A 15,207-nucleotide genomic window follows, 5' to 3' on the forward strand; every position below is an offset into this window, starting at 1 on the left:
TGCACACTCCTTCCCAATTGTCTTCTGGAGAAGGTAATAGGGCAAGTTAATGCATCAGCTTGTTTATTTCTTTTTGCAATAAAACCAACAAGGTCAGAGTGTCCCTAAGTATGAGTCTATTGCTAGAAATAATCCTATAACATAAGCAAAATCTGAAATGATAGTTATGGGCTTATGAACCAACTCTGAGTGGTAAATGAATCAAAACTGCTAGTTCTACCTGTTAGACTGAGTATTGATCAGTCTATCAAAAAGTATTGATAGGCTAATGACTATCTGGACCATGAATCTCTCCTATAGCTTAGATGAACCATCAATAATGTAAGTATCTGAATGGGAGGAAAGTTGGATAATCATTGAAATTACAAATTCAGTACCTGTAATCCCATAGTTTACCAGTGGGACAAGAATTTCCTATCCTTCCTTAGTAATCTGAAATTTGAAAATCCATAGAGTTTTGTAATACTCTTAAAAACTGATTGTTTATAGGGTAATATAATACAGCAATGATCAAATCCAAGAATTATTCTTGGCTCTCAAGATAATATGTGAAGACTATCCAAGGCTGACTTTCCTTCTGGAGTTTTAAACAGATTGGTTACCGTATAGGAAACACCAAGTGCAGCTTATGAGGCAAGAGAGGAATTGGGAAACAAATCTCATACCCTAGCTTTTCTAGATCATAAACTTATAAACTTAGCTTTCATATGCTTCCCTAAATGTTCACCAGGAGCATAGTAATTTAAGTTTAGATTATCGAATTCCTCACTCCATGCTTCAGGGTCATTTCAGGCAATAAAGGATACATATCTAAAGGAGGCTCTAATAAGGGAGCTGAGGGACCTGGTTGTGGTGGCATACACCTTTAATCACAAAACACTGGAAAACAGGTATTTCTTTGAGTTGGAGGTCAGCCTAGACTAGAGGCCTACTTGGGGGATGTGGGTATGTGTGTGAAGGAGTTGTCACTGGAATAGCTATCGACGCGGACTGCTTTAATTTCAATTTTGCCTAAACAGGAAGATTTCATTTTTTGTTTCGTTTACAATTATAAGGTTTGATCATTCAGTTTATATTCATTTAAGGAATTAGCCATCTCTTCTCTTTTGATTAATATTGTCCCTATCTGCCATGTCCATATCTTTCTTATGTATTTGATAACAGTCAATGAATTAATGTGAACCAACTGAATGGGGATTTTTTTCTCTTAGTTTATATGTTTAATATTCCTTTAGATTTTGTTCCAGACTTCATGCAAAGTTTCTTCTGGAAACCAGGGATTATAATTTCAAACCATTTGTAAGCAATTGAATAGTTGTGATTTTAATACTGTCCTTTTCCATTCATTAAAATATAATGCACAAGCTCAATACAAGGAAAAGGGTTCTCTGGATTCCGTCCTATTATTCTCATCTCCTAGTGAGAGTCCCTACCCTCTTATCTCATAGCTGACTTCAGGTCCCTATTCTGGGTACCACTGGTTTACCATTCTAAAGACAATGGAACCTTGAAGTGTGGAACTAAAAAGTGAGGTGATTCTCATGCAATATCCAACTCTATACATTAAGCAATTTATACTCTGAGGGTTAAAAGCAGTCATATGAGTAAAGTGTACAATCACCAAGACAAGCCACACATGACACAAATAATAACAGAGGGCTGTAAAGAATAATCTGAGGTGAACTCATTCCTATCTGCTACACCTAGAAGGTACAAGAAAGAATAATCCAAAAACAATTCTGTGTGTCTAAAGAAACTGAGGTCAGAAGTCTCACATGACTCCAATCTTGGATGGTGTTCTGACACCGCCCCCCAACAAACAGCACTTGGATTCTGCATTGCAAGCTGAGAGTTAACATGCAATAGAGTTATAAACGCCATCTGGGGGGCAGTATTGTATGCTTGCTGCTTCCAATGTCTCAGCCTGGCAAGGTAGTCTTGATGTCTCAATGAGGCATCCTTTCTCTTGAGGCATTTCCTCTTGATGAGTTTTTTTGTCTATCAAAGGACTTTTCAGTTGTCTGGGATACTGCCCTGGTCAGATGTATTAAAGTGAGAGTCACCTTGAAATCTCATTCATCAAGCAGGACCTTCCACTGGTTAGTCCATAGACCTCATCTAACATAACATTCCTTTAGGGAAAAATGCTTTGCAGCAGGAGCAGAAAAAGCATTCTCCTTTAAAGGGCAATGTGGGAAGCCGGGCGGTGGTGGCACTCGCCTGTAATCCCAGCATTCTGGGAGGCAGGCGGATTTCTCAGTTCGAGGCCAGCCTGGTCTACAGAGTGAGTTCCAGGACAGCCAGGGCTATACAGAGAAACACTGTCTCGAAAAAAAAAAAATCCAAAAATCCAAAAAAACAAAAAAAACAAAACAAAAAAAAGGCAATGTGGGGACTGGGAGGACCCCTGCAAGTGTCACAGCCAGCAGTGACACAATGTGTGTAAGGTATGAACTCAGCAGGTCTTTATTAGGAGGTATAGCCCAACTTAGCAGGTTCTGGGCCAAACTTTTGGAATCTGCCCATGGGTGGTTTCTCTTAGCTATAAAAAATCACAGCACAATTTGGGGAAAAGTTTCCTGAAGACAATTAACTCAGTCCCACGTGTACAATAATAAAGTTTTAGATGACATGTTTCCATAAAAACTCTCTGCAAAGTCCATATGGCTTCTCCCATTAAAAATGGGTACTGAAACAACACTCAAGATAAGTGTCTAGGGAGGACTGTGGTAAATACAATGTCTGTGGAAGTCAGGATTGGCTTGGCCCTGAAATAATACAGAAGTCACTTCAGCTACAGTAAAGTATAAATGACATGTCCCATAATGATGGGCTTTATGGACTGAGAAGCAATGTTCAAGATTTAGAAAGAACATAATATTTAGAGGGATACGTGTCAGGTCTGACAGATAACAAAGGATCACTAGGCTGTAAACTCAATTCTTTGCCAGCACTCCAGAAGACTCTAGCGTTAACTGAGTACCTGTGTACTATTTCCCTCTACAGTGTAATGTAAACTTAGCATGACTAAATATTGCATAGCATGTGGGGATATATGTCACTGCAGCCACATACACCTTTAATTTTTAAAAATTTGCCAATTAAGTATTTATGGTATTCAATATTAGCTTTACCTATAGACTATATGATATTTTAGTAACATGAGTAATACTTTATAAATTATAAAAACTTTTTTTTTTGGAGATAGGTTTCTCTGTATAGCCATGGCCGCCCTAGAACTTACTGCATAGACCAGGCTCCACTTAAACTCAAGAGACCTGCCTGCCGCTGCCGCCCAAGCACTGGGATTAAAGGTAAAGTGTAAGCTTATTAAATCATTTGCTAGTACAAGTTGGACATTATCACTTTTAGTTGTAATGAGTCATAGAGGGAAACCGCGGAATTCCCTGTATGACTGATTGATACTTTTATTGGAGCCCCAGGGTTCCATGCCACACCCTTTGTTGTACTATATAGCTGAGTAGATAATGGAGAGGCATTGCGTATAGTTTTTGTAAATTTTTTTTTTAATTTATTTTATTTTTATTTATATGAGTACCCTGTAGCTGTCTTCAGACACAACAGAAGAGGGCATCAGATCCCATTACAGATGTTTGTGAGCCACCAGGTGGTTGCTGAGAATTGAACTCAGGACCTTCGGAAGAGCAGTCAGTGCTCTTAACCTCTGAGCCATCTCTCCAGTCTGGCTTTAGTAAATCTTAATACAGATTTCTATATACCTAATAGTGGAAAAAAATCCTGGACATAGACAGCCACAGTTTCAGATGGCAAACTGATTTCCATTCATTACTAATACCCTTACATTACACAGCACAGTGGCTCTAACAGAAAGGCTTTGTGGAAGCCCACTGATTAACTCCCTTGCCAGAGTCTGATCAGACAAAGGGCAAGCACGAAAGTTAAAAAACATACAAAACATTAACATTTGTAACCTATTTTTTTTTAAATTTTATTTATTGTTATATCTAAGTACACTGTAACTGTCTTCAGACAACCAGAAGAGGGCGTCAGATCTCTTTACAGATGGTTGTGAGCCACCATGTGGTTGCTGGGATTTGAACTCAGGATCTTCGGAAGAGCAGTCAGTGCTCTTAACCGCTGAGCCATCTCTCCAGCCCCTGTAACCTATTTTTAAAGATTTAAATTTCTGGCTTTATTAAATTAAGATCTAGGGTTTTTACTGGGCAATGGTGGCACATGCATTTAATCCCAGTGCTAAAGGTAAAGGGATCCCTGAGTTCAAGGCCAGGCTGGTCTACAGAGTGAGTCACAGGGCATCCCAGGTAACACAGAAACCTTGTCTTAAGTCCCCCTGGCCCCCACACTTAAGATTTTTTAAATTAAGGACTTAATTTTGAACTCAAAAAGAGCTTTTACTAGGTGGCAGGTTATTTAGAAGTACCTGAGAAATAATCATAGATCTTTAAGGAGAAAATGGTTGAGGGTTTTTTTTTTTTTTTTGGATTTGGTTTTTTTGAGACAGGGTTTCTCTGTATAGCCCTGGTTGTCCTGGAACTCACTCTGTAGACCAGGCTGGCCTTAAACTCAGAAATTCGTCTGCCTCTGCCTCCCAGAGTGCTGGGATTACAGGCATGCACCACCACCACCCAGCTATGATTGAGTTTTCTATGCAAGCATCAAAGTATATATCCAGATGATATTGTAAATGAAATAAAAATGTAAACGATGTCAAAACCTAACACTTTGACAGAGGAAGAGTTTGTTGGAAGGCTTTGGTAGATGGTTTGGTGTAACAGATTTTAGCCTGTACGAAAAAGTGATTTTAGGAGAAAACTTTCAAATAATAAAACTTCTACTGAATGTTAACCCCCTTTGGCTTCCAAAGGAATTTGAGAAACATGTATTACTTTTACATTTTAATTTACTCTTTTTAAAATATTTCATCTTAAGTCTACTTACATATTTATTATTAAAGATTTTGTTGACTAAGAATATAAATTTTAAAAATGATGTTTTAGTAATAAATATAAATTTTCTTATTTTGTTAAGGCTGATGTTCAACTGACAAAGCTACAGTTAGATTGTATCAATCATTCAACAGTTAAAATGTCCAATGAAACATTGAGGACCATCTATTAACTATACCTAATCTAGTTACTTGCTTTTAACTCATGCCTGAAAAAGTGCGAATCAAACATTTGTATTTGCATGACTGTAGGGATAGCTCCAAGCACAGTGGACAGTGTCATCTTCTGCGAGGTCTCTCACCTTATATGCCTTAGCTGTCTTTAACAGTTTACAAGTTACATATTTAAACACAATCCAACTTGGAGAAAAAAATTTCCAGATGACAATTATCACAGTAAAGCCTTGGGTTCTATTGTCAGAGACACTGTTCGTGAGAGCCTCGGAATGGAGGATCTGTAATAAGCCTAAGATGGCTCTATTAACCCATGCACATTGCTCAGGATTTTGGGGAATTCAAGTGAAGGCTGGCTCCATAGAATAGCATTAGGTATTGGGTATTAACACTTCCATTCACAGCCTTCTGGATAGAAGACAGGCAACACGCATATCCCCCATTCCATTAGAGAGGAAAGCCTGCTTGTTTAACAATTCTGGTTTTTGCAGACTGCACTCTACAGCTGTTGCGGTGGCACACTCCTTTTAATCCAGCACTCAGAGGCAGAAGCAGGTAGATCTCAGTGAGTTTTAAGACCAACTTGGTCTGCAGAACAAATTCCGGAATAGTCACAGCTCCTAGAGCAACCAGACACCTGTATGCACACAGAAAATCCTACCCTCAAGCCCCATACACAGGTCGGAAGAGGTTGAAAATCCCCTGGAACTGGAATTACAGGCGGCCATGGAAGCCTAATATGGGTCCTGGGGACACCAGGCCCTCGGCAAGAACCGAAAGCACTTCTAACCACGGAGCCACCTCTCATGCCTAGAGTTATTTGGTTTTGTTTTGCTATTTTTGGCATGCTGCCTCGTGCTGAGCTGAAACTCCTAAATCAAGCTAAACTGTCAAGAGGGCCCCAGGATCAACCTGTCTCTGCCTTCCACCATTATTAGCTTTACCTTCTTTTTTCTTTTTAAATTTTGAGACGGAGTTTCACTATGTAGCTTTTGCTGGCCTTTGCCTTCAGGTGCTGGGATTAAAGCTACAAACCCCCATGCTCAGTCCTACATCCACAGTTTTTTTTCATTTGGGTTCAACCTCAAGTCTTCATACCTCTGTGATAGGTACTTGACTGACTGGTCTTCCAGTCCCTGAAATATTTATTGCTAAGTCGAGAACAGAGAGCTCAGAGATGAGCAAAGTGTCTGTCATTCTAGCAAGGGGGAGGTGAAGCCTGGAATTTCAGGCATTTAAGGCCAGCATAGTTTATATAAGAACACTTCAAATAACAAAATGATGAGGTGTCTCCAGGGGGGAAGGCACTTGTCACTGCATCTGATGACCTAAGTTCGGCTCTGGAACTTAGTCTGGGGCTCATATGATTGAAGGAGAGAAACTGCACATTGTGACCTCACATGCACAGTGGCATGCACATACACAACAATCCATACAACAACAAACAAATATGGGCTAGAAAGATGGCTCAATGCTCTTGATGATCTTGCAGTGACCCCGGGTTTAGTTTCTAGAAACTACAACTAGAATCTCACATGCACCTGCAACTCCAGATTTAGGGGATCTGACCCCTCTTAAAGCCACTACCACATAAACACACATGTGGTACATGCATGTATGTATGTATGTATGTATGTACACACACGCACACATACATACACATTAAAAGAAGACCTGTTCAGATCCAACGACTAAGAGGTGTGTGCTGCATGTCAGCCTCTTTGCCCTTGAGAACTTGAGACCACAAAGCTAAGAACAGGGAATGAACAGACCTGCCACTCATGTCATAATTAAAGAATACAATCCCATTCATTAGGTGCTTCCTAGAGCTTTTATACAGCAAGAGTACTATGACAGAGCCTGTAGAGCCCCACAGTCTAGAGCATTTGTTATTGAGTACTTTATAGAAAGTCTGCCAATGACCCCACTTTATACAGCTAATTAGGGGCAAGACACGTGAAACTAATTAAAAACTGTGAAAATAGGAGGACATATCCCAAAGCCCTCAGTGAGTTGGTGTAGGACACAGACAGCAGGGCAAAATACAGAATAGGACTAATTTCTAGAAAGCACCCTTTCCTCAGTTTTCCCACCAGGTTCAACAATAGCAGATTACATATCCCGTCATCCTACCTGTCCAGTGCTAGCTGGAGGCTGCACTTGTGTTATCGGATACTGTGTTGGCACAGGTGGGACTCCAGTAGGTAATGCTGGCAAGACTCCAGGTGCCAATGAGACAGCTGGGGGCACTATGCTTGGTACTCCATAGGGAGGCTGAGCTGGCTGCTGAGGAGGGGGAACAACAGGGTAACCAGACTGATAGCCATTGGATGGATAATATGGTGGCTGAGGAGGGATACTACTTATAGCAGAGGGTTGTGTATAGCCTGAGGGGGGAAGAAAAAAAGCGTTTAATCAGCTGTAGCAGAATGAAACAATTTACCTGATTACTAAACAACACCTAGGAAGATAAACATTAAGGCAAGAATGGCTTTCTAAATTACCCTAAGTTAAAAGAACCACCACTAGTGCCCTGGCAAAACCAGCGTAGCCTCAGGGATCACACTTAACCATACATATCAGTACCAAAATATCTTAACACTTTAAGCCATACACACCTGGTAATGGTACAGCAGTATTAATTTGATTCACAAATCTAGAATACTCAGCATGAACCTAGAAAAATGGATAAAACAAAGTTAATAAAGGCCAGTCCCAAGTGACTTCATGTTTATAGAGTATGATTATATACTAAATTAAAGCAACAGGGAATGAAAATATTTCTGCTGATACACTGATTCAATGAGTTAAAGGGTACGCATGTATGAAAGCTATATGTATATTCCTTATATCAGCAGGAAACACAATTCTTTTTTTTCTAAGATTTATTTATTTATTTATTTATTTAATATATATGGGTGCATTGTAGATGTCTCGAGACACACCAGGAGAGGGTATCAGATCCAATTACAGATGGTCATGAGCCACCATGTGGTTGTTGGGAATTGAACTCAGGACCTCTGGAAGAGCAGTCAGTGCTCTTAACCACTGAGCCATCTCTCCAGCCTCAGAAAACACAATTCTAAACATCCAAACTACACAATCTGGAGCACAAAGTCATTCTAAGACCCAAAGCCAAACATTAAGAGGTATTTGGGGAATCCTGTGGAGGGGGAGGAGGACTTGAAGAAGCCAAAGGGGTCATGGAGACCACAAGAAAATCTACAAAATCAAATAATCCCATGCACATGCATGGGATGGGTCCAGGCCCTTTGCACACGCCTAATAGCTGTGCAGCTGGGGCCTCATGCTTTAGGAGACTCCTAAAGTAGAGCAGGCTGTCTCTGACTACATTACCTGCCTTTGGACCCCTTTTCCTCTATCTGGGCTGCACTGTCTAGCCTCAGTAGTAGATGCCCCCAGTCTTTCTGAAACTTGACATCCATGGGAGGAGACAGGGGAGAGGGTGGATGGAGGTAAATGGAGGAGGGGGAGTGAATGAGATAAGAGGAGGGAGGGGAAGCTTTGGTCAGAATGTAAATACATCATTTATTAATAATAAAAAATGTACTACAGATTGCCTACAGGAATCTTAGAGAGGCATTTTCCCAACTGAGGCTTGCTCTCTCTGATGACCCTAGATTGTATCATGTTCATACAATTAGCCAAGGATCAGCATTACTGTGTAATGTTGATTTAATCTCTCATCATGTGTTACAGAGAGCTCACGAAATTTAATACAATATTATTAATTTACTTTTTAAAGACCATGTCAGTGTCCAGTCTAGTTATAGGTCAGTGCTAGAATGCACAACTGTGTACCTAGACCTTGCTTTCAATCACCAGCAAACTCACTGTTTGTAAAAGATTCTCGCAGAGTTTCTTGGCAGCAGCCAGGCCTTCAGGTTTGGGATGACTACAAAGAAGAATAAACCACAAAATGGTCATCAAAAAGCAAAATCAAAAAGCAAAGGCCAAGTCTTATTTTTAATTTTATTTTTTGGTTTTTTGAGACAGGGTTTCTCTGTGTAGTCCTGGCTGTCCTAGAACTCACTCTGTAGACCAGGCTGGCCTCAAATCAGAAATCCACCTGCCTCTGCATCCCAAGTGCTGGGATTACAGGCGTATGCCACCACTGCCTGGCCAGACTTATTTTATGCTAGTGTACACACTTTGGTATATTCACATACCAAATCTAGCACTCTGAAGTCCTTTAAATGGGAACATAAAGATAAGGCTGTTTTCTTTTTGTGGTTGAGACAGGATATCATTATGTAGCTCTAGTTAACTGTGTAGACCAGGCTGGCCTCAAACACAAAGATCACCTGCCCCGCCTACCCGTATGCTAGCTTAAGGGATTTGCCACTGCCTACTACATCCGTACTAGCAACGTCTTTGAAGTTATAACTAATATATCACTGCTGCAAATATTTTATAGTACCAAATCTCTGGATAATGGTTCTTTTGACATAAAGAGACAATGGGAGTACTGGTGAAATGGTTCAGCAATTAAGAGCAGTTACTGCTCTTCCAGACAAAGATTTGATTCCCCCCACCTATATGGTAGCTTAAAACCATTCCTAACTCCAGTCACAGGTGACGCAGTATCCTCTTCTGGCCTCTTCCTACACCAGGCACACACACAGTATACATACATATGTGGAGGCAACATTTAAACACATACAAATAAACAAAAAAGAGAGGAAGCAGAGAGAAACTAATTCTGATGTCACTTGTTTTTTTTTTTTTTTTCTTTTTTGGATTTGGTTTTTTGGAGACAGGGTTTCTCTTTATAGCCCTGGCTATCCTGGAACTCACTCTGTAGACCAGGCTGGCCTCGAACTCAGAAATCCGCCTGCCTCTGCCTCCCAGAGTGCTGGGATTACAGGCATGCGCCACCACTGCCCGGCTTCTGCTGTCACTTGTAATCTCAGCACATGGGGGTAGAAACAAGATCAGAAATTCAAGGTCACTCCCCTCCGGACTACACAATGAATTCAAGATCACTATAGTTTAACATGAGACCCTGTGCAAAAAATTAAAACAAAATACCATTAAGCCAGGTGTAGTGATACATGCCTTTAATCCTAGCACTCAGGAGACAGAGGCAAGTGGATCTGTTAATGAGGCCAGCCAGAGATTCTCTCTTGCCACGCCCATCGCCCCCTCCCCCGCCAAGTAAGGATCATCCAGTAACCTCAGGTTTAAATCTATGCCATAGCTCAGATAGCTCCTGTAATCCCAGCACTCTGGGAGGCAGACGCAGGCCGATTTCTGAGTTTGAGGCCAGCCTGATCTACAGAGTGAGTTCCATGATAGCCAGGGCTATACAGAGAAACCCTGTCTCCAAAAACAAAACAAATCAACAACAACAACAAAAAAGGTCGCTAGGTGGTGGTGTCGCACACCTTTAATCCCAGCACTTAGGAGACAGAGGCAGGCAAATTTCTGAGTTTAAGGCCAGCCTGGTCTACAGAGTGAGTTCCAGGACAGCCAGGACTACACAGAGAAACCCTGTCTCAAAAAACCAAAAAAAAAAAAAAAAAAAAAAAAAAAAAAAAAAAAAAGCAGGAGTGCTTGCCTAACATCTATGAATCCCTAGATTCAAATCTTAGAACCACACTTAATAATCACAGACTAACAGAATCTAAAGACTTGAATGCTAAAGCTACAGCTAACCCTTCTAATGCAGCTTTTAAAATTTCATTGTTAAAATATTTTTCCCTTATTTGTACTTTATGTATATAGGTATTTTGCCTCTATAGACCTATGTGTTAAATGGCCCCAAAAAGTGGATGTTGGATCCCCTGGGTCTGGAGTTACAGAATGGTATGCTGACATTTGGGTGCTGGAAATATAACTCGTCCTCTGAAAGAACAGAACACACTCACTGCTGGGAAACCATCTCCCCAGCTCCAATGACTCAGTTATTTTTATTAATTAATTATAAAGTTACCCTCCCAGTCTTTCTTAATTCCTCATGTAGGTTTTTGGGGTTATTTTTTCAGGTGGTCTCAAGAGACCTAGGCAGGTCTCAAAATCATTATGAACACAAGGACAACTATAGTGACAATTCTGGAATTTTACATTCTTTAAAAACAGAAATATTAAGAAAAAAGTCCCAAGTGTGAGGATATGGGGCTTCTTTCAACAGTCTGCAACGACTGACTAATTTGCCTCGTGCTCTAGCAGAGGCTTGCTTTTGCCATTTGCAGAGATTTTCTGCAATTGTGACATTTGGAATTCTGAGAACTTTTCGGAGGGTATATAAATTCGAGAGTAGTGATAGGCAAGGGTTAGTGGTTGCTGGTCCTCTAGGGAGAAGTTGGTTAAGGTTTGCTACTAGCCATGGTTAAAAAAACAAAAGGGAAGCCTTTAGATTTAAAGAACTCTCTCTCTCCCCCTGTGTTTCTCACCTTTCTACTGTTAGGGGGTGAAACTGAGGGAATAAAGAGAAGAAATAAGAAAAACCCACAAACTAGCAAACCAGCTACAAATGACCCTGGAATCCTGACCCTCTTGTTCCCACATCCGCATGCATGCATACATGCATGCAAGGATCACCTTTAACCACATCAGATTTCACATTATTAACATATTTTCTCACTTTTTTTTTCAACGAACTATTCCAGCCTGTAATTACTGAGAAAGATTTGGGTGTCCTCTACTTGTATCCATACCTGATATAAATATACATGGGTTCAAAAGCTTCTCGACCTGATGCTGGCTCGATGCAGCCTGAGCCTTTGCCTCGTAGGAAGACTTTGGCACCGGTTTCAATTTGAATGTGCTGTAAATAAGAGCAGCCTGGACCTTCTACTTTCTCCTTAACATTAAATGTGGGCACAGCATGTTCTAGACCCACAAATAGTTTATCTTGAACATAATGCATCTGTAAGAGAACAGAGTACTTTGATTAGTAAAAGACAATAATAACCTTGTAGAAAAACATTCTATAAAGTAGCGTAACCCTCCATACACTTAGAACCACTTCCACACGGATTCCTAAAACGTCCTATCATAATTTCCAAGATTTGTTTTTGGAGACTTGGTATTCCTACAGGTGAGCTGTTCTGAAATCCACTATAAAGCCTAGGTTGGCCCTATAATCTCAACCCACTAGACTCAACCCACGGAGGGTTAAAAAGTAGGGCAAGGGTAGACTTATAAGTGCTAATATTGTTAACTTATCAAGCAAGAGGAAATTTCACTTTTAAAAACTGCCTCTATCAGACTGGCTTATAGGTGTGTCTGTAAGACATTTTCTTAATTGTGAATTGGTCAAGACCACCCAAACCAAGGCATGTGGGCCTCGGACTGAGTTTTAAAAAAAAAGTAGCTGAGCCCAATGTGGGCACAAGCTTTAACCCCAACTCTAGAGAAGTAGAGTGGATCTCAATTTTTGAGACCAGCCTTGTCTACATAGTGAGACAGCCAGGGTTACACAGTGAGACGACGTCTAGGAGACGGTAGGGGCAGGTGGCTGAGCTTCCCAGGGTTGACAACCTCCTTTTAAGATCATGCCTCTCAGATGGGCGGTGGTGGCGCACGCCTGTAATCCCAGCACTCTGGGAGGCAGAGGCAGGCGGATTTCTGAGTTCGAGGCCAGCCTGGTCTACAGAGTGAGTTCCAGGACAGCCAGGACTACACAGAGAAACCCTGTCTCGACAAAACCAAAACCAAAAAACCAAAAACCAAAAACCAAAAAAAAAGATCATGCCTCTCACGGAGGCCCTCTCTCATCTCTCTCCAGAAGAGGAACTGATTCCTACTTTATGGGTATAAAACACCCAGGATGCTATGAAATCCCCGTGGCTTTCAGCCATGCACAAAGGGCAGTCTGTTCTTGTGTGTTGGCTACTCTACAGTCCTGTCAGCCCACAGAAGGGAAAGAAGAGCTGACAAAATGCTCCTCCAGAGGGGAGCAGTGCTGAAAGCACCTGATTCAGGATACATGGGAACCATCCCAGCAAACACATTAGATTTAAAAAAAAAAAAAAAAAAGGAAGGAGAAGGCAGGCAGGCGGGGAGAGGCGGCTGAGCAAGCTATGGAGAACAGCCAGCAAGCAGCAGTCCTCCACTGATTTCTACTTCAAGTTCCTGCTTAACAATCTATCTTGTCATCCATCCATGATGGGTTATAACCTGAGAGCTGAGATTTATCTTTTGTTCCTCAAGTTGCTTTTGGTCATATTTTCCATAGCAACAGAATGCTAATTAGAAAAAGGCCTAAGCAGTAGTGGTGCAGGCCTTTAATCCCAGCACTTGGGAGGCAGAGGCAGGTGGATCTCTGAGTTTGAGGCCAGCCTGGTCTACAGAGTGAGTTCCAGGACAGCCAGGGCTATACAGAGAAACCCTGTTTCAAAAAAAAGAAAAAAAGAAAAAAAAAGAAACAAACAAACAAACAAACAAAGAGGCCTCTGCCATGCCCATGGAGCATAATTGGTAGAGTGTTGCGTAGCACCATAGAAATAGGACATGGCAGCATGTGGTGCTAACTCCTGGCATGTAAGGTGCAAGAGGGGGATCAGAAGTTTCTGGGCATTCTTTGCTACACAGAGAGTAATCTAGCCAGGAGCCCCTAAGACCCTATTGTGGTTTCCTGGCTATCCTGGAACTCGTTTAGTACAACTGAGATCCACATGCCTCATTCCCCAAGTCCTGGGATTGAAGGCATGCCACCGCATACTGGTCTTGTTCTAAGACCCCATCAAAATGAAGTCTTATACTGTAATGAAGACTCAAACTTGCCAAACAGTGGTGGCGCACGCCTGTGATCCCAGCACTCTGGGAGGCAGAGGCAGGCGAATTTCTGAGGTTGAGGCTAACCTGGTCTACAGAGTGAGTTACAGGATAGCCAGGGTTATACAGAGAAACCCTGTCTCAGAAAAACAAAACCCAAATCCAAAAAACAAAAACAAACAAACAAAAAACAAAAAACAAACAAACAAACAAAAAAAAACCCCAAATCCAAGACTCAAACTTGTGGAGCTTGGGATTTATCAGTCAGCAGAGTGGTAGCCCAACATGCATGAAGCCCTGGGCTTGACCCTGCACTGCATAAAAAACAAGCACAGTAGCACATACATATATTCTAGCACTCATGAAGTAGAGGAAGGAACATCAGAAGTCAAGATCACTGAGGATAGTCTGAGGTACATGAGAAGAACTCATGGAACTTAGGGGAAGAGTACTTGCCTGGCATATTCTAAGCTTTGCTGGACCAAATCAGCACCACAAAACCTAAAATTCTTCATGTTCATGTCCCTATCTTACCTACAAAATAATTACTCTAATCTGCAAGATATTTCAACAATAACAAAACAACCACACACACACCCACACATCCAGAACACAGTGTTGATTTAGCATACCCACTTCTCTTCAATTTATACTAAATTAAATGAAAACAAAGAGTGCTGTAAAATGTTGGGTAGTACAGTGAGCCCTGTGGTTTTCTCCAGTAAGGGCTGCTCTCTCCACCCCTTTGTCTAGGAGGAGTGTATCAGCAAAGTCTTGCTTCATCAGACTCAGCCTTCTTAATCCTCCAGTTACCAAGCTTTCAAATGCAAATTATGACTGTCTTCACACTATACAATCTGTAGGCATTTTAATCTAGCTACTCCCTCCATTTTAAAATCCTATCAATATGAAGGTGTTTATTTAGATGACATTGGTCCACAATATTATACTCATAGCTCAAACACTCTTAATTCCAAATCCCAGATAATCATAACTACAGAACAAAGAACCTGCCTGAAGAAAATATATACAAATAAATAAAAATTAAAAAGCAGGTAATTCTCAGGTTGGAACTTCAGAATTGTTTTGCTTCCTATGTATTATTGTGCAAAGTCATTTTTATAGCACTAACAATCTCTTGCCAAAACCTACTCCTGACTGGAAGGAAGGCTTCTGGGTAATGGCAGGTGATAACTGAGCAATGGGCGCTGGTTGGTGATAGACAGTGACTGTTGCACCATTAAAAGTTGGACTTGTCCCTGTAGCAGCCTTCACCACTCCATTGGTGATTATTTCTTTGATTCGGTTTACAGCTCCTAGGGAAAAAAATCACAGACAGTAAG

General features: G+C 41.1%; 1 protein-coding gene and 1 non-coding gene across 2 annotated transcripts in view; both read right to left on the reverse strand.

The window, feature by feature from the left end:
- The window catches only part of Khdc4 (KH domain containing 4, pre-mRNA splicing factor), a 31,573-nt gene that overhangs the window by 7,202 nt on the left and 9,164 nt on the right, over positions 1-15,207 (reverse strand). The window contains exons 6-10 of the mRNA XM_052180111.1: positions 15,017-15,180; positions 11,803-12,014; positions 8,978-9,038; positions 7,741-7,798; positions 7,256-7,509 (exon numbers count right to left, since the gene is read on the reverse strand). Coding sequence (XP_052036071.1) covers positions 7,256-7,509; positions 7,741-7,798; positions 8,978-9,038; positions 11,803-12,014; positions 15,017-15,180 — 749 coding nt within the window. The remainder of the gene's footprint in view (positions 1-7,255; positions 7,510-7,740; positions 7,799-8,977; positions 9,039-11,802; positions 12,015-15,016; positions 15,181-15,207) is intronic.
- Positions 14,547-14,674, reverse strand: LOC127683882 (small Cajal body-specific RNA 4). Its single transcript, XR_007977668.1, has one exon. It is a non-coding gene; the product is annotated as a small Cajal body-specific RNA 4 (non-coding RNA).

Source organism: Apodemus sylvaticus, chromosome 4, assembly GCF_947179515.1.
Source record: "Apodemus sylvaticus chromosome 4, mApoSyl1.1, whole genome shotgun sequence".
In the NCBI taxonomy this organism is placed as follows: Eukaryota; Metazoa; Chordata; class Mammalia; order Rodentia; family Muridae; genus Apodemus; species Apodemus sylvaticus.